The sequence below is a fragment of the Lutra lutra genome, chromosome 9 (genome assembly GCF_902655055.1).
Source record: "Lutra lutra chromosome 9, mLutLut1.2, whole genome shotgun sequence".
NCBI lineage: Eukaryota > Metazoa > Chordata > Mammalia > Carnivora > Mustelidae > Lutra > Lutra lutra.
In genome coordinates, this window is record NC_062286.1 from 36502031 (window position 1) to 36527420 (window position 25390).

Consider the following 25390-nt stretch of genomic DNA (forward strand, 5'->3'; position numbering starts at 1 on the left):
TTTTTTACATGACCAAGTTTAGTGTCAGCAATGAAGTGTACCTAGTACAGGCCTGTTGAGCAGTGAAGCTGGAATCCTTGCTGCCTGCCTTCGTTATATGTTGTTCTAACCACAAAGACTGACTTATCAATCACACTGTGCTTGAAGGGGACTCAGTCAGATACAGCAAAGAGCTTAAAAACGTAACCAGATGTATGAGGAAAGATGAGACAAGTTAATCATTTTCAAGAATGACATTTTTGAAAGTGGTGTGGTTCATCAAGGCAGTACCAATAGAGAACCAGAAAAATGAGTTGTTTTCTACTCAAATTCCTCTTTGGGCTGATTTTTTTGGTTCACTCAGAGGTTTTTGGATATGATACTAATAAGATTGTGGGGTTTTATTTCAGGGATTAAAGACCATTTTAGGATCTGAACCAGGAAAACCTGGCAGTACAGTGAGGGAGCTAACCTGGTGGGGCTGTGGCAGATTGGGGAGCATTTGCACTTTGTGCATTAGGACTGCCCCCCCCCCCCAATCTGTGGATGTGTAGTCTCAGAGTGGTAGGTTTTCCTATAGTATAGTGCAAGATAACCCAGGAGCACAGATTTTGGTGCCAAAAATCCTAGCATCAAAGGTGTTTTGACACTGACAATTAATTTAGAACTTTGAAAGCACTGTGCAAGCCACATAAAAACATCTGTTGGCTAGATTTGACCCTTGAGCCCCAGCATGTGATTTTGAGCATGTTAGCTCTGGTGACCTGAGTAAGGGAGTACATCTGTGTTGATTCAAGTCACCCTTCCCCACTAATGGAAAATATTTTGGTCGGGATTCACCAGAATCTTACTTACCATTTGGATAGAGAAGCCCTTCCTTCCTGCATTAATGAAATAGAGATAAGTTGGCAGCGCGATTCCTTAAGGATCCAGTTTACAGTCCTTTTCCGTGTAGATCACACTTTTGCCAAAGGCTAAAGAAAACGGAGTTCTCAGCCTAGACACTTGGCTGCTGGAACATAGTGACAGATCTTGTATTTGCCGATACTGCAGGGCTCTGTCTCTTTAGCTTCGTAGAGGTGTGGGTCTGTCCCCGTGTTACAGAGTCAAAAACTTGAGAGGGTTGGTCGGGTTGGGCATACCTGGGAAATAGCAAGCAGGGATGGCTGAAACATTGGTAGCTATGCGTGTTGGCTGTGCATCTGATGCTAAAAAGTGAGATAAGCTATTAGGATCCTTCCTTAGGGAAAGGAGCTCGAAGTTTTATTGCTGCTATTACTTTAGTTATTACTACCGTCCTGAATTCATCTAAACCTTAGAAGTTGGTGCTTACAAATGTTTTTCTGCCTGTACTCCTCTGAGTAGATGAACCTATAGCAGTCCTTGTCACTCAGTGAGGAAACAGGGCTTTATGGACTGTATTTTTAATACCTGTGTATTTTAAGGATCCTTCGGAACTCATAGTTTTCCCCTGCAGACCTATGAATCCATCTCTACAGATGGTGGCTTAATGCACAGAAATAGTTTCTCTTCTTGTTAATCAGGAATAGTAGGTGACCTAGTGTTTGTTTTTGTTTTGGGGTTTTTTTTTTTTTTTGTATGTATGATGACATACTGTTTAGTGAGGTTATTAAGAGGTAAGCACCGTTACTCAAGATGACAGATGTAAAGCTTTAGAGATCACAATCTAAGTTATTAAGCAAAGTTATGTTTATACCTGTGAAGTGAAGTCATGGATCCTGAGGTGTAACTTTAGAGTAGTAACTACATTCCAGTCAGTTGGCATGATAACTGAGTCTTTAATGCACAGGATTAAGTGATAAGGTGTAAGAAGTTTGTTAGTGCACCAAGGTAAGTTTTCAGTATTAAGTTCTGGGGAGATTTGTTTGTTGGGGTGGGGGCTGAATGGAGGACTGGAGAAGACTTAGTCAGATATGAGGTTTATTCAACTGTAGGATAAAATTGACAGCCTCTGTAGTTTGTGACTTTTTTTTCCTGATTATTCTTCTAACAGTTCCATGCCTAAAGGCCATGAAATATGCTGAGTTGATAAATTCTGGTTCTCTTCTTTCTAGTCATGTTTAGTGTTCCTTACTCCACCATATCCGTTAAGATCTTCAATGAAGCTTTTGATAATTTATTGCAAAATACAGTTTTCACAAAGAAGTCTTTATGATGGGTTTTAGCCAGGGCAACAAAACAGGAGGTTAAACAGAGGTGCCCCTTCGCCCGGGGCTGCTGCTTGAACTTTACGCACAAGATAGTTTTTGCTCAGAGAGTGGGGATAGATAGCAGTGGATCTTCAGTTCTGTTCCTGCATGTTTGTTCTAATGAGAAAATAAATTCTTGTCTCTGGGATGTACATCAAGTAAATGTTTATACTAGAAATGCCTTCATATTTTCCTCCATATCCTCTCTTTTTCTGGGTATGTTCAAACAATGTTACATTTTTCCATGAGAAGCAGTGGTTCTGTTTTCATTTTTTTCTTTCCTTACTTTTACAAACCAAATTTTAGTCTCCTTATACCCTGGGTGGATTAACTTGACCTTTGCTCTCCGTGAATAACTGATTATTTTAGTCAAAATCATTGACAGAGGTGTGGGTTTCTGCTTGCCTTTTCTGACGAGTGTGCTTATGCCGTATGTGTTTTTAATACAAATTGTGTACTAATTCTCACAGATTCATACTTCGGAGGTGTAGTTATTGCAGTTGGAAATAGGAGTTGAGAAAGGTCAGAATGTGCCAGTGAATATTGTGAACAGGGTGAAAGCTAGTTAATGAACAACGTCCACGTGTCAGATGACTTAAACTTTGTGTTTGTTCCCTGGAACATCAGAGTTCAGAGTCAGGAGTTGTGTTTTCTTTGTATTCCTCCACATCTTGGCATACTCCTCTTGGAGCTGGTAATTGGCTGACCCACCTTTTAGACCATGAGCCCTCTGAGGAGAGGCACGATGTCCTGGAAATCCTAATGAGGGCCTGACAAAGAGGAGACGCTTAGGAGATGTTCAGAGTTTCCCGTCCTGCCCATCAGTCTTTCATAGAGCCAATGGAGGACAATTAAGACTTCAAAAATAGTTTAGTAGCAAGAAAAAGACACTTTGTGCCACCCCCACCGCCAAAAATATTTTTAGTTACTTGGATCTAACTATGAGGTTTGTCAGGTGGGATGACAGGTGAGGTCTAGTTCACCATGAACCCAGTAGGGAAGCCACAGGTGAGTACTGAACACTGGAGATGCAACTCGTCCCAATGGAGATGTGCTTGTTCGTGTCCATTCACACACATTACTTAGTAGGTAAAAAAGAATGTAAAATACCTCCGTCGTTTTCATATTAATGACCTGTGGAGATATTTTTAATATATTGGGTTAAGTAAAAAAAAAAAATTTTTATTGTGGTTAAAAGAAAAGCCCCTAACACTTAACCATCTTAACCTTTTCTAAGTGTACACTTTAGTAGTGTTAAGTATATTCACAGAGTTGTACACCCCACTCCCAGAACGTTTTCATCTTGTAGAACTGAAGCACTGTACCCATTAAACCTCAGCTCCTGGCAACCTTCATTTACCTGTGTCTGTGATTTGATTCTTATGGATATCTGATATAAGTGGAATTATACAGTATTTATCTTTCCGTCACTGGTTTATTTCACTTAGCGCGATGTCCTTAAGTTTCATCCTTATTCGTCATTGTTAGCCCTTCCTTTCTTTTTAGAGCAAAATAATATTCTGTTGTATTTATGTAACATTTTAAATTCAGTCATCTATCAGTGGACACTCGGATTTTTCCATCTCTTGGCTTTAAGTGTGCAAACATCTCATAGATGAGGCTTTTTTAGTTCTTTCAGGTATGAAAGCAAACATTTCCGAAAATCACACTCTCATATGCAACAGGGGAATCACTGGATCATATGGTAGTCCTATTTTTAATTTTCTGAAGAACCTCTGTACTGTTTTCCCTAGTGGTTGCACCACTTTGTATTCCCACCAACAGTGTACAAGGGTTCCAATTTCTCCACATCCTCTCCAACATTTTTTTCTTTTTTAATAGTAACCATCCATGGGAGATGATACCTTACTATAGTTTTAATTTTTTTTCCCCTGATGATGAGTGACATTGAGTATCTTTTCATATGCTTATTGGCTATTAAAATACATTTTTTATATTCATTTTACCTTTTTTTTTTTTTTTTTTTTACTTTTTTAAAAGTGTTCTTTCTAGAAAAATGTCAAATTAGATCTGTGGCTAGCATTCTGTTTTTAAGTGGATGGACTGCTTTGCAAATGGGGGAGCTAGGATGTACAGTGGCACTTTAGCAAGCCAGACAGACCTTGTTCTTCCCACTCAAAGCACACCATTTCCTTGGAACTTACTCGTTTGGTTCCTTTTGTTGACTTTATAGTGAAAGTAATTAACCTAATCTTGTAAGCATCTTAAATGAGCTTTGTCCATAGATATGTTCTTCAGGCAAACATAAGTATCAGTTTGGGTTTACCTTTTTTAAAACTCCATGGTACATGTGGGCTTTGAAAAAGTTGAAAGTGGGGTGGTTTGGTTCTTCAGGCTTCTCAAGGCTGCCTGGGAACCTGATGATGATCTTCTTTGCTAAGGACCCGCTTCTGGCGTCTAGCCCCAGGCTTGCTAGTTAGGACACCAAGAGAAATATCCACTTTATAGGTTCTGAGTGGGGAGAGAAAGTGAGAAAAGTGATTTCTTTTTTTTACTGGTTCCAGACAAAATTTTAATAATTGATAGCGTTATAGACAGTTAAATTTTATATCTTTTTTATTTTGAGATAATTACAGATTCACATGCAGTTGAAAGAAATAATGCAAAGATCCTAGGGAACCTGGCTGGCTCAGTTGGAAGAACTCACAGCTCTTGATCGTGCGGTGTGAGTTTGAACCCTACATTGGGTGTGGAGATAGCTTAAAAATACAATTTTAGAAAGAAGGAATACAGAGATCCCATATGCCCTTTACATAGTTTCCCCCATCTTGCATCAATAGTATAATGTCGCAACCTGGAAGTGACATCGGTAGAATCCAGCTACCTCATTCACCTTTCACCAGTCCCACGTGCCCTCCACTTAGTGTGTGCATGTAATTTACTGCTGGGCTGTTTATCATCACATGTGGAGATGTGTGATCAGCATTACTGTCAAGATACAGAACAGTTGCATCCCCTGATCCCTGTGTGCTACCTTTTTGTAGCCACAGCTCCCTCCCTTCTGCTCCCACGCCTGACAACAACTCATCTCTACCGCGTATCTACACTTCTGTCATATGTGACCTTTAGAGATGGGGTTTTTTGCTCAGCGTAATTCCATGGCGATCCACCCACGCCGTCTGTCAGCAATCGCTTGGTTTTCATTGCTGAGTAGCCTTCCACGGTATGATGTGCCACCGCAGATTGACCTGTTGAAGAACATTCGGGTTGCTTGCAAGTTCTGATGGGAGCCTGGTCCCATGGGTACGTGGGGAGGGCTTGCCAATCCACACAGCTTGTCATCCAGTATCCCCAGCCCGTCTTCTGTTTGTTTGTTTGTTTTTTCCTAAAAGTTTCTATAATTTCACATTTTTTAATGTAGAGTTAATTTGTGAGGTGTGAGGTATAGATCAAAGTCTATGTCTAGGTCAAAGTTATAGATCAAAGTGTTCTTTTTGATTACAGACCCATTTGCTCCTGCACCATTTATGGAAATCGTTAGCCTTTTTCCATCTACCGTTAGCCCGTGAACAACATGAAGTGAGGGGCGCCATGCATGGAAAATCCATGTGTAACTTTTGAGTCCGCCCAAAACATGACTACTCTAAGGCTGCTAATGGCCTGCTGCTGACTGGAAGCCTTAACAAATATCACAGACTGTTGATGAACACATGTGTTGTGTATTATATGTGTTGTATACTGGATTCTTACAATAAGCTGGAGGAAAGAAGAGGCTATTGAGAAAATTATAAAGCAGAGGAAATACATTTACAGCACTGTACTGTATTTATGGAAAAAAAAAAAAAAACACACCTGTAAGTAGACCTTGTGATTCAACGGTCGACAATAATTGTTTTTGCACCTTTGTTAAAAATCAGCAATTTTTGTGGATCTGTTTCTGGGTTCTCTCTTGTGTTCTCTTGAACTGTGTGACTGTCCCTCTGCCAATACCACACTGCCTTCATTACTCTAGTTGCATACTGAGCCATCAAAATGCATAGTGATTCCTCCAACTTTTTTTTTTTTTTTCCAGAGTTCTTTTAACTGGGGTCCTATGCCTTTTCATCTATATTTTAGAATAAACTTTCCACAGGGATTGTGTTGAACTTCTAGATGAATTTAGGGGAGAATTTGCACTTTTACTATGTTGAGTTTCCAGTCCATAAGCAGATATGTCTCTTCCAAGTATTTAGGTCTGTAGGCTTTGTAGTTTTTCAGTGTACAGATCTTGTACATGTTTTGTTAGATTTAATTCACTTGGGAGCAGTTATTAGTGGTATTATATTTTTAAACTTATTTCCCATAGATGCATTTCATGTTTGTGTGTTATTGTATCCTGGAGCCTTGCTAAACTCAATAGTTACGGAGTTTTTTGTAAATTTCTTGGGAGTACAATGAAGACATGTTATCTGCATATAGGGAATTTCATTCCTTCCTTTCTGATCTGTGTGCATTTTTTCTTGCCCTATTACACTGGCTAGAACTTCTAGTGCTATGTTGAATGAGAGTGGTGAAATCAGATGTCCCTGCTGACAGTTTTTATCATGAATGGAATAGGTGTTGGATTTTATAAAATGTTTATTCTCTATCAATTTATATATATAAATGTGTGAATTTACTTATTTTAATCTGTTGATATGGTGAGTTACAGTGATTTTCAGTGTTAATCTATCTTGCATCCCTGGGGTAAGTCCTACTTCGTCAGGGTGTAGTTCTTTTCATACATTGCTGGGTTGAATTTGCTGATGTTTTGTTGATGGTATTTGTGCCTAAGTTCATGCGAAGTATTTATCTGTTTTCTTTTTAAACTGTTCTGGTTTTGATCAGGGCCTTAATAGAAAGTTGGGAGATGGTCCCTCCTCCTCCTTTTCCAGAAGAGAGTGTAAAATTGGTATTTAATTCTTTAAATGCTTGGTGGAATTCTGTAATGAGACCAGGTGGACCTGAAGGTTTCTTTCTTTTGGGGTGGGGGGTGGAAGGAGTTTAAATTACAAATTCAGTTTTTTAGTGTTTGTAGGTTGTCTGTTTCATCTTGGTTGAATTTTAGTAGTTTGTGATTTTCAACCACAAGGAATTGGTCCATTGCTTCTAAGTTGTTGAATAATGAGTGTATAAAGTATTTAATTGTTTCCTTATTATCTTTTTAAGGGGGTGTAGGATCTGCTGTGATAGCCCATTTCATTCTAGATATTGATGATTTTTGTTTTCCTATTTTTTTATCCTTATCGAAGTTTTCCTGGAGGTTTATTGGTTTTACTTTTTAAAATCAACTTTTTTGTTTCGTTCATTTTTCTCTCTTTTCCGGTTTTCATCTTTATTGTTTATTATTTCTTAGTTTGCTTTGTGTTTGTCTTTTCTAGTTTCTTGAGGTAGGTAGTTGGAGTAACGTTTTGAGACCTTTCCTCTTTCCTACTGTAAGCATTTAGTGCCGTAAATTTCCCTTCACCACTGCTTTAACTGCATACCAAATGTCTAGGTCTGTTGTGTTTTCATTTTCATTGACTTCCATGTATTTTTATTTCCTTTGTAATTTGTTGAGGTCTGTTTTGGTAAATGATTCACAAGTGCTTGAAAAATATCCGTATTCCGCTGTTGTTGGATAGTGTTCATTATATATGTATCAATTAGATCTTGTGGTTGATTGTGTTATCCAGTTCTCCTATAGCCTTGCTGATTTTCTCACTGGTAGTTCTGTCAATTGCTTAGACGAACAGTGTTCAGGTCCCCAACTGTAATGATGGATTTGTCTATTTCTCCTTTCAGATCTCTCAGATATTGCTTCCCGAATTTTTGAGGCACCGTTGTTTGGTGTTTACACATTTTGAATTGTTAATGTCTTCCTTTTGGATTGATCCTTTTATCATTGCTGTAATGTCTACTTTATGCGATGTCAACAAAGTCACTCCTGCTTTTCGTAAAAAATAGTTATAATGCTATGTCTTTACACAAGGTGTATCTTTTTTCATTCATTTACTTCTGACCTACATAGTGTTGTATTGGAGGTAAGTTTTTTTGTTTACAGCATATCTTCAGTTAATACTGTTTTATCCAGTCCATCAAATCTGTCTTCTAATGGTCTACTTAGATCCTTTACATTTAAGGTAATTGTTAATATGTTAAGGCTTAAACCTGCCATTTTATCATCTTTCTGTTTCCTCTATTTCTGTGTTTCTTTGTTGAAACTTTACTCTGGGTTATTGGAACATTTTTTAGGATTCCATCTTGATTTTAGCTTTTTTTTTTAAGATTTAATTTTTTTTTTTTTTTTTTTTAAAGAAAACTCCACATCCATCTTGGGGCCTGAATGCCAAAATCAAGAGTCCTATGCTCCACAGACAGCCAGGTGCCCCTGTGTCCCTTTAGGTTTCTTTACCTGCCCCACTTTCAGATATAATTGTCTTAACATTTCCTCTGTATACATTGAGCACCATATCTGATGGTGTCATATTTTTTTGCTTCATATATCAAATATAATGTAAGAAGCTTATGAGAAATAGACGAGTTTATTATATTTCCTCCTCTCTTTTTCCCATTTCAATATTCTTTCCTTTCTGTGGTTCTAAGCCTTCAGTTATAATTTCCTTTGTGTTCAGAGGACTTCCTTTAAGTCATTTCTAAATGATAGCCTGCTAGCAACATGCCTTAATTCCTGTGTTTGAGAATGTCTTTGTTTTCCCTTCATTCTAAAAGGATATTTTCAGTGGATATAGAATTCACAGTTGATGTTTGTTTGTTTGCTTTGTATTTTCCTGACCTTAAAAGACCTGCCACTTCTTTCTGGCCTTCATTGTTTCAGATGAGAAGTCTGTCATCTTCCCAGTGTTGTTCTCTTTTAAGTATTATGTTATTTCTGCCTGGTGCCTTCCAAGGTTTTTTCTTTGTTTTTTTTTTGTTGTTGTTGTTGTTGTTTCCAGAAGTTTAATTATGTGTCTTGGATTTCTTTGGGTTTCTCCTTTTTGAGGTTCACTCAGCTTCTTAAATCTGTGGTTTTATTTTGTGCCAGGTTTGGGAAGTTTTCAGCCATTATGTCTTTGAGTATTTTTTCAGTCTGTCTCTCTCTTTTGGGACTCCTATAACAAGAATGTCTTTTTGTTGTGACTCACAGATCCCTGAGACTCTTCAGTTTTCATTCTATATTCTGTGTTCGGACTGAGTAAATTCTATGGACCTAGCCTTATGTCTACAGATTCTGTCGTCTGTCATTCCCACTCTATTGAGCCCAGCCAGTGAGGTACCCCTCCCCGCCACTAGTTGTAACTAACAACTTTTCAGTTCTAAAATTTTTGCTTGCTTCTTCCAAGTGAGGCAGAAGTTCATATCCCTCCTTGGCCTTGCCGATACTTTCCAGCAAAAATGGGGCACCAGATTGCATGGATTCATTGAGTTCATTTGAGGGTGTGTGCTTGGCTCCCTGCAACCCCTGCTGACACCTGGAAGGGGGAAGTGGTGGAGGGCTGACACACAGCCTTGCTTCTGCAGGGTGGAGGCTAAAGCTCAGCTCTTCTTAGCTCCTTGTGTTTACAACAGAGTGGAGGTGACGGGAATGAACACCAGCCCTGTCTCCTACCACCTTGTTCCCCTCATAATGCTGGGTGTGAGCTCCTGATCTTTCTCCTTAATGCCAGTTGGGAGTGGAGGCTCAGTGACCCACTGGGTCCTACAGACACGCAGGCCTCAGGTAGGGAGAACCTATGGGCCCTAGCCCTATCTTCTACCACCTCATGCAGTCTTGTTGCTGCCAGGTGGGTCTGCAGGCTCAGCTCCCCACTGGGCCTTCCCCCAACCAAGGGTGGGGGAAGTGGTGTTCTCACTTGCCTCGGACTTGTTCTGTCTCACTGCTCATTGATGCTTGGTGGGGGGTGGAAGCCCAGCGTGTTGCCGGGCCTGCTGATAGAGGGTACATGCACGTGTGTGTGTATGTGTGTTTGAGAAGTGGCAATAAACCCCACTTTGTACCACCTTCTTGCTGCTTAGTGGGGTTGGAGGGTCAGCTTGTTGCTGGGCCCCAGTGCTACCCTGGAAGGGGGTGGAATCAGCATCATTTGCTTCCACTGGGCAGGGGATGAGGGATAACTACCCTCATGGTTTCTCCAATACTGTTCTGGCAGGGCAGCGGGATTGGCTCTGCCTGCCTCTGCAGGGAGAGCCTGGCAGATCAGCTCCCCCTTAGCCTGCTAACACAGTCTGGTGGTGGAATCCCAGCTCCTGGCCCGGCCATGCTGAAACTGCACGTGTGGTGTTCATCTGGGGCGGGGTGGCTATTGCCAAGAAGGTATTCTCTTGTGAGGCCGCCCTCTCCCCAGTGCTCTCACCAGGGAGACCAGCCTTTCCTGAGAGCGCTGTCTCTGTGAAAGTTGGAGCCTGACAGTTGGAGAATTCCTCAGGACCCTGTCCAGAAAGTATGGAAAGTAATGAGGAAGCAGGGACCTCTCGGCCATGTCATTCCTCAAGTCCCAGGGTCCCCAGGCAGCCCACCTCTTCTTTCCCCTTTCAGCATTTTCATGTTTATTGTGCTCTCTAGGGACGGGGTGGGGGTTGGGGTAGACGCCACCTTGGTGGCATTAGAAGTCTGTATCTTCTTTTAACTAAGTACTTATGATGGGTATTGATTGGCTGTAACTACAGAGTACTGCTTGGAATTGTAGCCACCGCCTCCGTCACCCTCTGTTTTCAGTCTATGGAATAATGGGCTTTTCACGTCGGGAGATTTAGCAGTACTCCTAGCCACTGTTTTCAGATGGTAACTGCAGAGTCTCTCATTGTAGCTGCCTTGAGGATGACCTTGGTGGTGAGCCCATGGGGTGTCCACCCTGCTTCTCTCCCATGTCCTGTCATTCCAGTCAGGTTCCATGTGCCGTAGGGGAACTTATAGAGAAAATAAGCCCTGTAGTCCTGCCTGATTGCACTGTAAGGCAAAAAAAGAGATTCATTGTGCATTGACTTGTGTTGTTTTATGTGTCGGGATTTGTGGTGTTAGGTTGGAAGATGTGCATAGAACTGAATGCTAGGCAGTCTGATACCTTGCCTCCTGACCTCCTTGTTCATGAAGGAAGTGGAGCCCTTGCCTAGTGCCCAAATCTCTTCATGCCCCTGGTCTGTGGTCGCCCTCCCTGTGTTGAGGGTGCAGGGGAGACTCCCCATGGACCACCCCCTCTCCCTGTCCCAGCTGCCACTTCCTACACCAGAATTCATAGGTCTTCATTCCTCCTTTGTGGGGGCAGCTCAGTCTCAAAACAAATTCCTCATGTGACAGAACATCTAGCTTTTTTCTCATCTGGTCAGTGTCCTCTGGTGGTTCTCCTTAGTCTGTGGCTGGGACCTATGCTGGGGCGTGTGAGCCAAGACTACTTTCTTTCTCTGTGGGTGTCCTGTTGACAGAAACCAAATGCGTGTCCTGTAAGACCTTGTGGACTTGGCCCTGTGCTGTGCTCCAGGCTCTAAGCACCGTGCCACCCACTCACACTCAGACCCTGCTCTGGAGCCACAGAGCAGAGGGAGGCCTGCATTCCTTTCTTCTACAGGAGTTGCTAGGAGACTCATGTGTACAGGGGGTCATCATGGCATTATTTATCCCAGCCAGGGGGGGGAAAAAAAAAAGAAAAACTGTTGACTGTCCTAATGGTATGGGGGAACCTCTTCAGTTATTACACATCCTCTTGACAGACTGTGGTGCTGTCTTCTTAATGATGTTAAGAAGAATAATGGTATGGAAAATGCTGCTGGCCTAAAATTCTGTTAGAAAAGGTTACAAAATTATTGCTGATATCTTAGTGTCTTAGTCTGTTTTTGCTGCTATAACAAAAATACTACAGACTGGGTGTCTTCACCAAGAAACACTGATCTCATACTTCTGGAAGCTGGAAGTCTGAGATTAGGGTGCTAAACACGTCCAGGTTCTGAGGAGGGCCCTCTTCCTAAACTTAGACATCACTGCTTTCTCACTGTGTCCTCACATGATGAAGAGAGACCTCTTACAAAGGCACTGGTCCCGTTCGTGAAGGCTCTATGCTGGTGCTCTCATCACCTCCTACAGGCCCCATGTCCTAATACCATCACACTGGAGAGTAGGCCCAGCTCATGAGTTTATGGTGGGCAAAAACATTGGTGTTCAAGAAGTTTACAAAGTATGTTAAGTGTAGCAAAGATTAGAAGGACAATATATCAAAAGGTTAAAAGCAAATTATTTTGCATTCAAGTTCCAAGTAGTCTTACTGTGTGCCTTTTTGTGTTGGCAAAATCATAACTAGCATTTATAATAGAATAAATCTAATATATAATTCATACGTCAAATTTTCTTTTAATTTTAATCTTCATTTTAACATACCCAGCAGCTTGTCCCTGTGACATGTACATCTTACATGTATGATTCAGTATTAAGTGTCATGCCCCTTATGTTGGTAAAGATTTCATCCGGAAGGGGCACCCGGGTGGCTCAGTCGGTTAAATGTTTGCCTTCGGTTTAGGTCAGGTCATGATCTCGGGGTCCTGGGATTGAGCCCTGCATTGGGCTCCCAGCTCATCGGGGAGCCTGCTTCTCCCTCTCCGGCTCCCCCCACCCACTCGTGCTCTCTCTTCCTCTCAAATAAATAAATAAAATCTTTATTTTTTTTTAAAGGGTTTCGTCTGGAAGATCAGGCTTGTAACCCATTACCAGAAGTATTTGCCAATGGACATTAGCCCCCTAATATACTCTATTGGGGTCTGCTTTTTATTTAGCAAAATGAGTATTTTATTGCGAAACATCTCCATTCAGTCGGATTACAGATTGTTCTGACACAGATGGGCTGCTACTGTGTTCTGTGCTGGGCTGTGTGTAGGTCTGGGACAGGATCTGGGTGGAATACCAGCTATTCTTCAGCCCCACCGAGGGACCTGGGCAGACCTGCTGTCTGAGTTTGTTTTCTCATCCATCAAATGAAAACAAGTGCTTACCTCTGGGTTGTGGGAACTTCCACATAAGCTAGAAGAAAGCATCTGATGAGGGGACTCCTGGGTGGCTCAGTTGGTTAAGTGTCTGCCTTCAGTTCAGGTCATGACATCAGGGTCCTGGGATCGAGGCCTGTATCGGGCTCCCTGATCAGTGGGGTGTCTGCTTCTCCCTCTCCTCTTCTCTGCTCATCAAATAAATAAAATTTAAAAAAAAAATAGTAAGCATTTGGTGGGAACTCAGTTGCTAATTTCTCCTTGCTCCTTAATGACCTGTTGCAGCCATGGGTTTTCAGTAAGTATAACAGTGATGAATGTTCTCTCCTGCTTTCCATGGAAAGGAGCTATTTCAGGAGTATAGGAAACTCACAGGGAAGTGAATTCATCTGGAAATGCTACTATAATTCTGACTTCCCTAGGTCCCAGAACAAACGTGCAAAAAAGGTCTTTTTTTTTTAGTAATTGACATGGTGGGAGTGGGGAGGGGAGGTCTGAATCACCCCTAACCTGCCCATGAACCTGCATATCACCCTAAAAAGAACCTTGGCTTCTTTGGCAAGTCTTTGGACCATGGAGAGACATCTGGAAACCGCACTGTGTCTGAGCTGGGCCCATGTCGGGGACACCTGTGAGAGATGGCCCATTGCACTTGGCAGAAACTTGACTAGAGTTCAGCATGTGTATTTGGAGAAAGAATGGTCCTGAGACATAAGACACAGGCTAACCTACGTTTTCCTGCAGTCAAATATTAAGCCCCCTTTTTTGAAATGAGATACTTTGCTTTCTGTTTTAGTATTAGAAATATTCATTGCCTGAATAGAATGAAGAATTTTAAAACAGCTTCTCCCCCCCCCCCCCCTTTGAGGGAAGTTACGCTCTTTTAGCCATCTGTTAAATTTTGGGTTTTATTTCTGAATGAGAGACTCATGAATGCCTCTTGAGAACTTTTTCTTCATGTGCTATGAGGTGACTGATGCCAACACTACAAACAGCATTTCCCTGGTGGACAAGTTTAAGCCCCGTTTGTAAGAGCCCGTGCCATTGTGGTTTTCAGTATTTATTAGAATGAGTTGGTATCCCTGGTGTCTTTTGGAAAAGCCAGACTGTATTTCCTCTGTTCTCTGCCCTGGAGCAGATCCCTGTGGTTTGTAGCTACAGCTCAGCCAGACAGTGATGGTGGGAAGCCCCTGAGAAGCCAGGGAAGCAGCCCCTGAGAAGAGCTGCTGGCGGGCAGTTCCCAGTTCGTCCCCTGTTGTGTGTGTGCCAGGCTGCATGTGCCCACAGGCCTGCGTGAGGCTGGGGTCTGTGCTTGAGTTGCAGCCTGAGCGTGTCTCCCCTTCAGCATCTGCACTCAGGGACGACACAGGCCAGCTGACCACGTGGATTGTGTCTGCAGCCCTGAGAGCTGGGATATTATGTCCCTTCAAGAAGCAGAACTCCAGGATTTGGAAACAGTTGAGGGCACATCTGATGTTGGAGGTGGGAACTCGGGCCTTTGGCACTGATGACTTGCTTTAATTTGGGCGTTGCTGACCTTCTTTATGAGTGAAAGTGGTTTCAAAGCTAAAATTTTGTAAAACAAAGGAATCAGTCATTTCAGTCTGAGAAGGGTTCAAATTAAAACAGTTTCAGTGTGATGATTCTCAACTCTGTGAGTTGCTCTGGGAACTACCCCCCTTCCCCCCGCCCGCCTATGTCAGGTTCCTGGACCAGAGCATTCTTCCTATTCCTTGTAGTGAAATGTTTTGATAGAACCAATTTATAGATTTACTGAGTAATCGGAGACGTTTTAGAAGAAGCTGGCTTAAGCAGAAATGTGTGTCTGTGCAGGTGTATGAGGCAAGTTGAGCTGCTCAACCTTAGTTTACTGACAGAGTTACTTTTTTTTTTTTTTTTAAAGATTTTATTTATTTATTTGACAGAGATCACAAGCAGGCAGAGAGGCAGCAGAGAGAGAGAGGAGGAAGCAGGCTCCCTGCAGAGCAGAGAGCCCGATGTGGGGCTCGATCCCAGGACACTGGGATCATGACCTGAGCCGAAGGCAGAGGCTTTAACCCACTGAGCCACCCAGGTGCCCCAACAGAGTTACTTTTTTATGGAACAAATGTGTCGGAGGACAGACTAAGATTTCTTGTGGGTTTTTTTTTTTTCCTGGTTTTTTTCATTTCTGAAGGAAAAACAATTTTTTTAAGATTTTATTTATTTGAGAGCGCGGGGGGAAGACAGGCACGGAGGGGGAGGGAATCTGAAACGGACTTCCTGATGAGTGGGAGCCTACGCAGTTCACACGGCTCAATCTCATGACCCTAGACTGTCACCTGAGCCGAAACCGAGAGTGAGACACTCAACTGACAGAGCCACCCAGGTGCCCCTCTTGAGAAATTTTTTAACACAAAGTAATCTAGAAATGAATTCTGGATATATGCTATGTTGGTGTATATTTGTAATTGGACCTCAGTATTACTTACCCCTGAGCACAACTTCTACTAAAACTATTCAAAACAACTTATCAACTTAAGAAGGAAAACAGTTTGGTACATAATGGCAGGAGCCCAAATATTTGTAGATTTAATGAGAATTCAGGTAATATTTAATGCAGCTTATGAATGCTCACGACTCCTTTTTTCACTTGAATATACCCCCTGTGCTTATTTGGAACTTAGAACTGTGTTTTCTTGGTAAGGAAAGCCTGCCGTAGTCTATATACCAGCTTTGTTTTCTCTGTAGTCCATTTTACTGATCGTGTGTCATGGAATATGGGAGTGGAAAGTTACAAAAGGTGACCCAGTCTAGTCTTGATCCCTCCACTGACCTATTACAGCCCCCAGGGCTCATCCCTCAACCTGGTGAGATACAAATGTCCCCTTCTGATGGAGAAGGGTGTTGTAGCCATTCAGTAGTGGTCAGAGGAATGGCGAGGGCGGGGGTGGGGTTTGTGCTGAATTACGGTAACCCCAGGTGAATCTGTATTGCAAAGACGGTTTCTAAGTACAGGGGTAGTCAAATCATTTTGCCCAGTTTATGATCCCATGAGGCATCAGAGCTACGCCAACAGCTGTGTCTACCCTGCAGGGGTCATGGGTACTGGGGAGGAGGAAGAAGCATGTATAAACCAGAACAGATAAAAGACCTTCAAAACCACCAGACCTCATGGTCTTTGAGCACAGAATTCCACATAACTGACGCTTGGACTTGGCGCCAGTGGTAACCCTAACTTCCTTGCTTTTTCCTTGTGGAAGAACATAGCACAGTTTCTTACCTAACATTTGTGTGGTTTACAGGCAACGCCTGGCCTTCTCCCCTGTAATTGCTGAGTTACGAAAAGGTTTTGTAGTGTCCTGAACATGAATACAGGCTGGTCAGTGGATGAAGGAACTTGAGGCTTAACCCATGTTTCTCATTGACTACACACCGTACCACTCCGGTGTTCCACTGGCTTGAGCCTTCCAGTGTCCTTATTTCACATGCCACATTTAGTTCTTGTAACATTCTATTTTTTATTGAGTTCCCTACAAAAGGCATGCGGGGCATGTGTTCACCTGTGTCCCTTAGAGGTGGGACACATACTTTCAGCCTAAACGTGATTATGCTCAATCAGGTCGCACAAGCTTTGAGTTTTCTAGGGAGGAGTCACCCAGCCCGAGTCAGTCTGTTAAGGACAGATATGTAAACCGTTAAGTGTCCAAGCACAACGATTACATCTTTGTGATTACACCAAAGCTCGTCTGGAATTGAGGTGTCAAGTTTTCTCATATGATGTGCAGTAAAAAGAGGCAGCTGCCTTTCCTGAATTTGTTGTAAGGGAGAAGCCTTCAGTGCACCTCAGACTTCTGGTGTGTTACCACTGCCCACACATCTGTGCTAACACACAGTGGGCTAGTGCTTTATTTGGTGGATGGTGATTATAAATTCCAACTGGGGAAGTTTTGATTCAAAACTGCTTAAGGGGCACCTGGGTGGCTGGCTCAGTTGGTTAAGCATCTTCTTTTGGCTCAGGTCATGATCACAGGGTCCTGGGATCAAGTCCCACATTGGGCTCCCTGCTCATCAGGAAGCCGCCTTCTCCCTCTGCCTGCCACTCCCCCTGCTTGGGCTCTCTCTCTGTGTCAAATAAATAAAAATCTTTATAAAAATAATTAAAAGAAAAACTGCTCAAGATGTAGCTTCTTGGGACTCTGTTTTTGCTCCAAGTCTTGGCCTTCACTACCACGGAGATGAAATAAGTAATTTTAAGGCCTTAATTTGAATTAGAAGAGATTTTTGTCACCTGTTTCCTGCTGCCAGTGTTACATTTCATAAAGGAAGCCACACTTACTCTGTAGTCAGGAATTTTTATATTTGTGGTTTAAATTTTCATTTCCTCCCCAATTTTTAGCTAGGTATAACATTACAAGTCACTGAAAGGTAGTAACTTCAAGCTTTTTTAACACTTTATTCTTAAGGAACGGTTTTATATGAATTAATGTATGGAGTCGTGTATTTACTTTTAAAAGATCTCCAAAGAGGGCGCCTGGGTGGCTCAGTGGGTTAAGCCGCTGCCTTCGGCTCAGGTCATGATCTCAGGGTCCTGGGATCGAGTCCCGCATCGGGCTCTCTGCTCAGCAGGGAGCCTGCTTCCCTTCCTCTCTCTCTGCCTGCCTCTCTGCCTACTTGTGATCTCTGTCAAATAAATAAATAAAATCTTAAAAAAAAAAAAAAAAAAAAAAGATCTCCAAAGAGCACTTCTTTCTCTGTGGTTGAGATGGAGTAAATGGTGGAGTAAACCATCTGGATAGGAGATGGCCTGCACTGTCAGTAGAAAGGGACATTGGGTACATGTCTCTGTCTTAAAGCAAGCTCAGAGCTGCTTTTCATTTGACTGTACCTAGTTTGGGAGTTATTTTTGTTTTTTGAAATAAGATGGCACAGTCAAATCCCCTGTAATCCTCTGAGCGGAATTTAAGACTAGAGAATGGAGCTGCAGCTGTCTGAGAGACCGGGTGCGGCTCGGCTCAGTGTAGGGAAAGCAAAGAGCAGCAGTAGCATCCCGTGTCCAGCCCCCATCAGACCTAGTGCAGACCGCCAAGCACTCTTCTGGCAGCCCATTTCTGGAGCACGCCAAGGGGGACCGGGGTGGTGATGCTGGGTCTTCCCAATGCTCGCCAGAGAACGCTCAGGGAAAGAACTGGTTCAGGACCAGGTTTGGGGCACGTGGTGGCAGCATCCTTAATTAAAGAGAGGTGAGGGGCACCTGGGTGGCTCATTTGGTTAAGCACCTGACGCTTGATCTCAGCTCAAGTCTTAATCTCAGGGTCTTGAGTTTGGACCCCACATTGGGCTCCACACTGGGCATGGAACCTACTTAAAAAAGAAAGAAAAAAGAAGAGAGAAGATAATAATGGAGAGGAACCATAGATTGACTTTCTAGGCCCAGGGGACAGAAGCAGGATTGGGGTGGGAGTTGGAAGGGGGGACATTTCCGCTTCCTATGAGGGAGCACTTTGTAGCAGCTAATGCCCTTCAGTGAGGACTGCACTGCCTCGGGAAAAAGCAGGCCACCCACCGGGCAGTGGGCACTGAGGCCTGGCGACCCGGCATCTGGTGGCCCCCGTGCCGGGTCTCCCACCTGCCCGAGATGCTGGACTTCTGCTCTGATTAAGCACTGGCAGGTATGTCTTTGGACAGAGACCTAAAAACTCAGTCTGGGTTTGCTGCTAGCATGTCACTGGCTTCTAGTACAGTTGGGAACATGTGTCGGGGTGGGGGACGGGTGCGCAGCTCAGGTGAAATGGGTAAGTAGGTCTTCTGATGTTGAACAGTCAATAAGAGAAGAGGCATCATACACGTAGGTGTTAATGCCTTAGATTCGAATTTCCCTGTGAGAAACGTAATGGTAGAAGGGGAGAGAGGATGCATGCTGGTCTCCAGACTTCTGTCCAGCTTCACAGCAGTGGTTCACTAGCAGTTTCCAAATGGTCAGCCTGGAAGTGGATCAAAGCAGCTTGTTTTGACTTTCTTACTCAAGGCCACATAAAAGCATGGGCAACACGCACTGAAAGGAGTAAGTATAAAACACTGGCTTCCTCTCCTGAACTTCATTATTTGTGGTGGTGCTGTCTCCGAGCAGCTGTTTGTAAAGTACTGTCGTGAATTCACCACGCAACCGCCCAGGCTTGATACCAGTGTGTACTAGGGGGAAACAGATGGAGGGACTTTGTGAGCACCGATGCTGCGATCACTGTGTTTTATTTCTCATTGCTGTCATGATCCTCCAGGGGCCCGGTGCGACTGACACAAGGTTGATCAACAAATAAAGTGATGCAAGGGAGAAACAGATGGGGGGTACATGCAGTGAGATTGGGTTCTGGCTCATTTCTGAGAACGACTGGAGTTTCTAAAGGTGATTCTTCTAGCATCTTCTGCAGTGAAACTTACTAGAGTGGCAGTCGCTCTTTCCTCTATGGCTGACTGGGAATCCTGGGGTATGTGGGCCTGATCACTTAGCCAGCTGCTGGCTATGTCCTTTTTCCTCTTGTAAGCTTGTGGGTATCTGTGACTTGATAAAGATATTTCTGAAGATACTCACTTAAATGAGGAGACTGTCGGGTTGAGTTGACATCCCAGAATTTTTATTTTCCCAAATGAATGTCACGCTTAAGAACGGTCACCTGCAAAGGCGGTGTTTCTTCTGAACCTTTTTGGAATTCTCTTTTGGAAGTGGTTTGGCACTGGTTTCAGAGCCAACAGAGAAATGGTCCTTTAGAGGGTCCTTATGGTTTTGGGTTAAATTAAGACTCTCCTCAGGGAATAAAGATGGATGACCCTGAGATGCTGAGAGGAAGGGCCCCCACAGCCCCTGGTAAGTGCCAGGCAAAATGTGTGCTTGTCTAAGTATGATCCACTGTGTGTTGAAAATAAAAACCATCATGTCTTCAAAGTCATACATTCCATATCTGTTCGGAGTCTGAGAAATCCTTCCTCGCCTCTGAGTTGGATACATATTCAAAGCTTAATTCATGCTGACTACTTCAAAATCTAATCTTGATTCTGCCTAAGTATTTGTGGATTACCGAACATCTGAAAACAGAACAGTGTGATGTATTTCTGTGAGTTTTAATTTGGTTTCTGGTTCTGCACTTGAAATACCAGTAGGGACCCACCAGGTGGAATAGTGGCCGCCCCTCAGAAGTGAGACCTGCACCAGTCCCATTGCTCAAAGTGAGCCCACATGGGACACGGTACCCCCAGCACACACGCATGCCCCACACGGGGGTGTTGCTCCGCACCCTCACAGAGCAAAACAGCTGGGTGTGGAAACGGTGGCGGTGGTGTTGTGATGGGACCTTCGTTACTTTAACACCTGCTGTTGGTAACAATGGGGTGGAGGCAGGTGAGCGTTCAGGAAAAATCAGAAGGTTTGGTTTGGCTGATGTAGAGTAGAGCTCATTATGAATTGACAATCTCGGGTTTTTGTTTTTATTTTTTTCCATTTTCCCACCTTAGCTGACGGTGCTACAAAAAGCCCTTTCTGAAAGCCCCAGCCTGATTTCACTATCAGCCACTTAACCACGACATTAATTTTTTCAATTGCTAAGCATCTAAGATTTGAAATTACCATATGGGTTGGAAAATGTTCTGTAGTGGAACCAGAACAATCTGTTAATTAAATACCACACGTCTTTGCATAACTCAAAGTTCTTTGACATTAAAAAATGTCCTCCTGGGGCGCCTGGGTGACTCAGTGGGTTAAGCCTCTGCCTTCGGCTCAGGTCATGATCCCAGGGTCCTGGGATCAAGCCCCACATCAGGCTCTCTGCGCAGCAGGGAGCCTGCTTCCCCCCTCTCTCTGCCTCTCTCTCTGCCTACTTGTGATCTCTGTTTGTCAAATAAATAAAATCTTAAAAAAAAAAAAAATAAGTCCTCCTTTCCTTCCCTCCCTGCTCCCCCAGCACTGGTATAGAGAAATGAATTAATTAGATTTTCTGTAGGAAATAATGGTACAGTAAATTCTGGATTTCAAAAGATTGTTTCTAAGAGTTTTGATGAAAATTCAGCAAATATTTCACACTTTTGACAGAATTGCCTATGTCCGACACAGTTGTTTTATTTTTGATTCATGGCTTTGGTTAGAAAATCTGGATCTAGCAGGTTCCCCCAGGCCAGTCTGGTGCTTGTAGGATACGAGCTGGCCTTTCATGGGCTTTAGGTTACTGCTTTGGGGTAGCTTTACATTTAGATCAGTATATATTTTATTCTGGTTTTTTTTCTCCCCTAAGTGTTAGTGTCAGGTTCACAGAGTGACCTGATTTCCTAAATGCGGAAATTACATTTTTTAATGGGCAAAATACATCTCACCAGAATTTTCCCTTTGGAGAATTTTATGTGCATGTAAAATGGCCTTATAAGCCAAAATTTTTATCTTCTTGACTAGTAATAAGAGTTTTTGTTTCAAGTGCAGACTCATTTTATTGATCAGGTATCCACATTTATGGTTGTGAAACACACTGTGGATAGAAAGTTGAATATTTGTGCTTGATACTTACAGACGAGAAATGTAAGTGTAAGTTATCTTTTTGATAGGTGGACTATGTTATTATAATGGGTGTAGTTGGGTCAGTATCTGGGTAGAATTATGACAGTGAGGGTAGATCGGCTTTGAATATTCCCTGCCCCTGAGCCCCACCTGCTTCAGGTGCACCTTTTAGAAGACCATACCCTGAATCCTTCACTGTTGTGGGGGTTCACGCTCTGGGTGACAGTGGCGCAGAATTAAGCAAATGACTGAGCTTTGACCAGCACTACCATGGGGCCAACAGACTCATTCTCTAGGGGCCTGACCCCTTTCGTTCTGGTGGGTTCTTGTGTGACATGAGGCCAAATAGGACACTAAGATTAAACTAGTGATGAGGTTGAGAAAATCTTCCCCCACCCCCAAAAGAGAAGATATTTTGGTCACTTTGGAAATTATCTTTGAAATTTATGTTGAAAAACTCACTGTACTGAGATTAAGACTTCCCTTTTAAAATACAGGAATAGGATGCCCTTTAGGATATTCAGAATAGAATTTTTGTCTTAAATAAGCTATCTATTCTGTGTACATGTTAGGTAGGTTTTATTGCAGGATGAATGATAGTCATTTTAGCTTTAACAGAGTTCAGGGAACAAGAACAAAAACCCCCAGTTTCTTCAAAAGCCAAATGGTGACTCGTGCTGTATTAGAGTAGTCCAGGCAGATCAGTCTCCTTGGCAAAAGTTAATTTCTAGTGTTGTTATTGGATTAGATGGTGTTGTTACTCATCTAGGTCAGCTTAAACAAAAATACACCTAACTACAGTTAGAGAGCTCTGATCTGTTGTTCTAACCAGTCAGTGTCTGCTTAGATGGATCTGATCCAATATCTTGGGTTCCTTAAAACTCCAGGACATCCCCGAGGTGCCTTGCCTGTTGCTCAGTGTTCTCGGGGTCTGGGCTGTGGAGCATCTGCACCAGAGTTGCCTAGGAAACCCGAGAGCGGGCAGCCTCCTGGGCCTCCCACAGACACTCCCACCCTGTGTCTCACTGCCACAGACTTCGTGGGTATGTTTGTGTCTGTACATTTATTTAAGCTACCAAACTGTTCTTGCCTAGAAAAGAAACACTTAGAGAAGAAACTCCTTTGCCTCCTTTCCCAAAATACAGCAGAGCACTGATCTCTGAGAACACGTTGAGTTTGGCCACCAAGGTTCCATATTTCCTTCTTAGCTGCTGGCTGGGTTGACGTGTTCACTAGGTGCTAGTTGGACGATAAGCCGACTTCTGACACAAGACTGACCCCTTTGATGGTTACCAGCCCAGGCATAAGCCAGGCAGAACCTTCCAAACCACACGCAGAGTAAGTAAAGTAAGGGTGTGAAGGAGAAGGCAGTAGGCTTCATCTCCGGGTTGGGGGAAATTAACTGCGGGAGTTATTTTTGTTACGTGTTATAACAGATACCAAGTTTTCTTCCAAGTGTCGTGTCCAGAGAAACTTCACATTTAAGTGTCGAAATTTAATCCGCAAGGATGTCAACTCCACCGGAGCAGAGCTTGTCCTGTGTGGTTGCTGTACAGAGAGCACCTCCTAGAATAGTGTCTGGCACAGGGGTTATTCGCAGTCGTTGGGTACATTAGTGAATGTCTTGACTGATTAAACACTGGGTAATTTCCAGGTGTTTTTTGCCTGTCTTACCATCTTTATAAGACACACTATAGTTTACACATTTTGGGGGGATAGTTGGTATTTTTTTCATTTCTGACTCTAGGATTAAAAGCAGATTACCCTTTTTTATTATTTTAATTTTATTTTGTTTTTAAGTAAAGTGTATGCACAGCGTGAGGCTTGAACTCACAAACCCGAGATCCAGAGTCACATGCTCCACCCACTGAGCCAGTCAGGCGCCCCTGAGAACAGATACTCTTCGAGAGAGCCTTGCATAGTGACAGACAGGTAGGGGGCTCTGAAACCCAGGAGAGACATGTGGCAGTAGCTGTGAGGCAGCCATACGGTGGCTGCTTGCTAGTCTGGTCACCTGTGGATGGGGCAGCTGTGTCCCTATAGGCCTGGAGAGCAGGATGGCATGAAATGACTCACACCAAACCTTCAGGCTCTGAGGTATAGTAGGCATTCTAAGAAAAGAGCTTTCCTTTCTCTCAGGGGTGAGTCGACTTTTTTAATGGCATCTGAAGTTGGGGGGAAAACCACTTGATTGCTGATAGTATAAAAGGAATAGTAATGATCAGGGACCTGTGACAGACCAAAGTGCTGTAAACCCAAGAGGAGGAAGTGAGCTATTATATCACCACCTGGCATCACATCTACCCTGAAATTCTGTTTCTTGCCAGTTTTGGCCATTTAAAATTTAATTTTGATAGGCTTTTACAGAATAATGATAAAACTGTGGGGCAAAGATACAGCCAGAGTAATTTTTTATGTGGTTGGGGGTGTATTCAGGGGCTTATCCTAGATGTTTCTCTGTGGTCAGCCTTCACGTTCTCTCCTAGGGCTTTCTTTAGGAACCTTCTTCCCCTTGTCTTACTCACAGAGCACAGATAATTCTGGAGAGCACCCATGTGCATTCTTCGCATGTACATCTGCACGTGTGTATACACACACACACACACACACACACACACTCACTCACTCCATGCCCGCCCTCTCTCAGGCACTCCCTCTTTGTGGGCATCATTGTTGGATTCCTTTGGGTAGGGTTTGGGAGACAAAGAAGATGGGACAAGAGTTTTGAGAAGACTTCATAAAAACTTTTTTTTTTTCAGAGTGTGCTTTTAAGTGCTTTTATAGAGCTATGAATCAACATCAGATTTACTTACAACCATAAAATTCAGACACCCCACATACAAAATATTTTTATAAAAATACAAAACAGAAAGCCATATGTCTAGGATTGCAAAATCTGATCATTTCAGGTTTTTAAATATTTTGCTGTGGTCAGAACATACCCCATGTGTCTAATTGTGACTACAGTGTGTCCTTGCTACCAGTGAGTTAACAAGTCACAGGCCCAAGAACCTCATCTCTTTTCCTGTGCCTGTAGTGCTGGACTGTTCACTCTGGAGTATGGAGAATGCCATCTTCCTGGTGCCTTTTAGGGTCTTTTTGATGACTCCTGTTTTTGCTCCCCTTCACATGACTTTCCATCAGCAAATGGTTGGGACTGGGTGTGAATGTTAGTGACAGCTTAATGAAAAGGCAAACCTCCCTCTTTCTTCTTTCAAAAATGCCTTTGCTCCTTTACCCAGAACATTTCCTCTCCCCGTGTGGGGTTTGCAGACTTGAATCCACCTTTGTGGGCTCCATTAATACTGAGACAGAACTCACAGGTATGTCTTAATTTGGGCACGGGGTAGCACTTGTAAGGATGCGGTCGCTGCACCTGCTGCCATAGAAACGAGCTCATTCAGGTAGCTTGCTGTTCTCAGGTTTTCCCTTACTCTGTAGATTGAAATAGGACCACCGCTTCATCCCTGTTCCTGTGTGATGTTTGACATTTCCTTAGGAATTCTATCTTGAATTAAAGTGTAGTTACTTTACCAACAACCTAGATTTTTTTATGTTCTCCTTTGTGTTTCAAGTATGATTTTGCGGGGGAGGGTGTCATCTTTATTATACCACTTTTGTGTTAGTTTGTCTTGAAATGGAAGCATGCTCATTCACTGGCCAGAATATTTTTAGGTTTTATAATTCCGGGTCTCTGGTTTTGAAAAAAGTCTGTTCTTTGTCCATTACTCTTTAACCAAACTGAGGTAGCAGACCTCCCCAC

The 25390-nt window shown here is 43.0% G+C and overlaps 1 protein-coding gene across 15 annotated transcripts in view; it reads left to right on the forward strand.

Moving 5' to 3' along the window:
* BCL2L11 (BCL2 like 11) overlaps positions 1 to 25390 on the forward strand; it is a 47182-nt gene that overhangs the window by 4942 nt on the left and 16850 nt on the right. Inside the window, exon 3 of one of the 15 annotated variants that reach the window (XM_047744430.1) lies at positions 24870 to 24950. The exons of 12 other annotated variants lie outside the window; for them this stretch is intronic. In XM_047744430.1, the coding sequence (XP_047600386.1) occupies positions 24870 to 24950 (81 nt within the window). Of the gene's footprint in view, positions 1 to 16; positions 3910 to 24869; positions 24951 to 25390 lie in introns of those variants that run through there. 2 more of the 15 variants (XM_047744427.1, XM_047744419.1) reach the window with 2 other exon arrangements.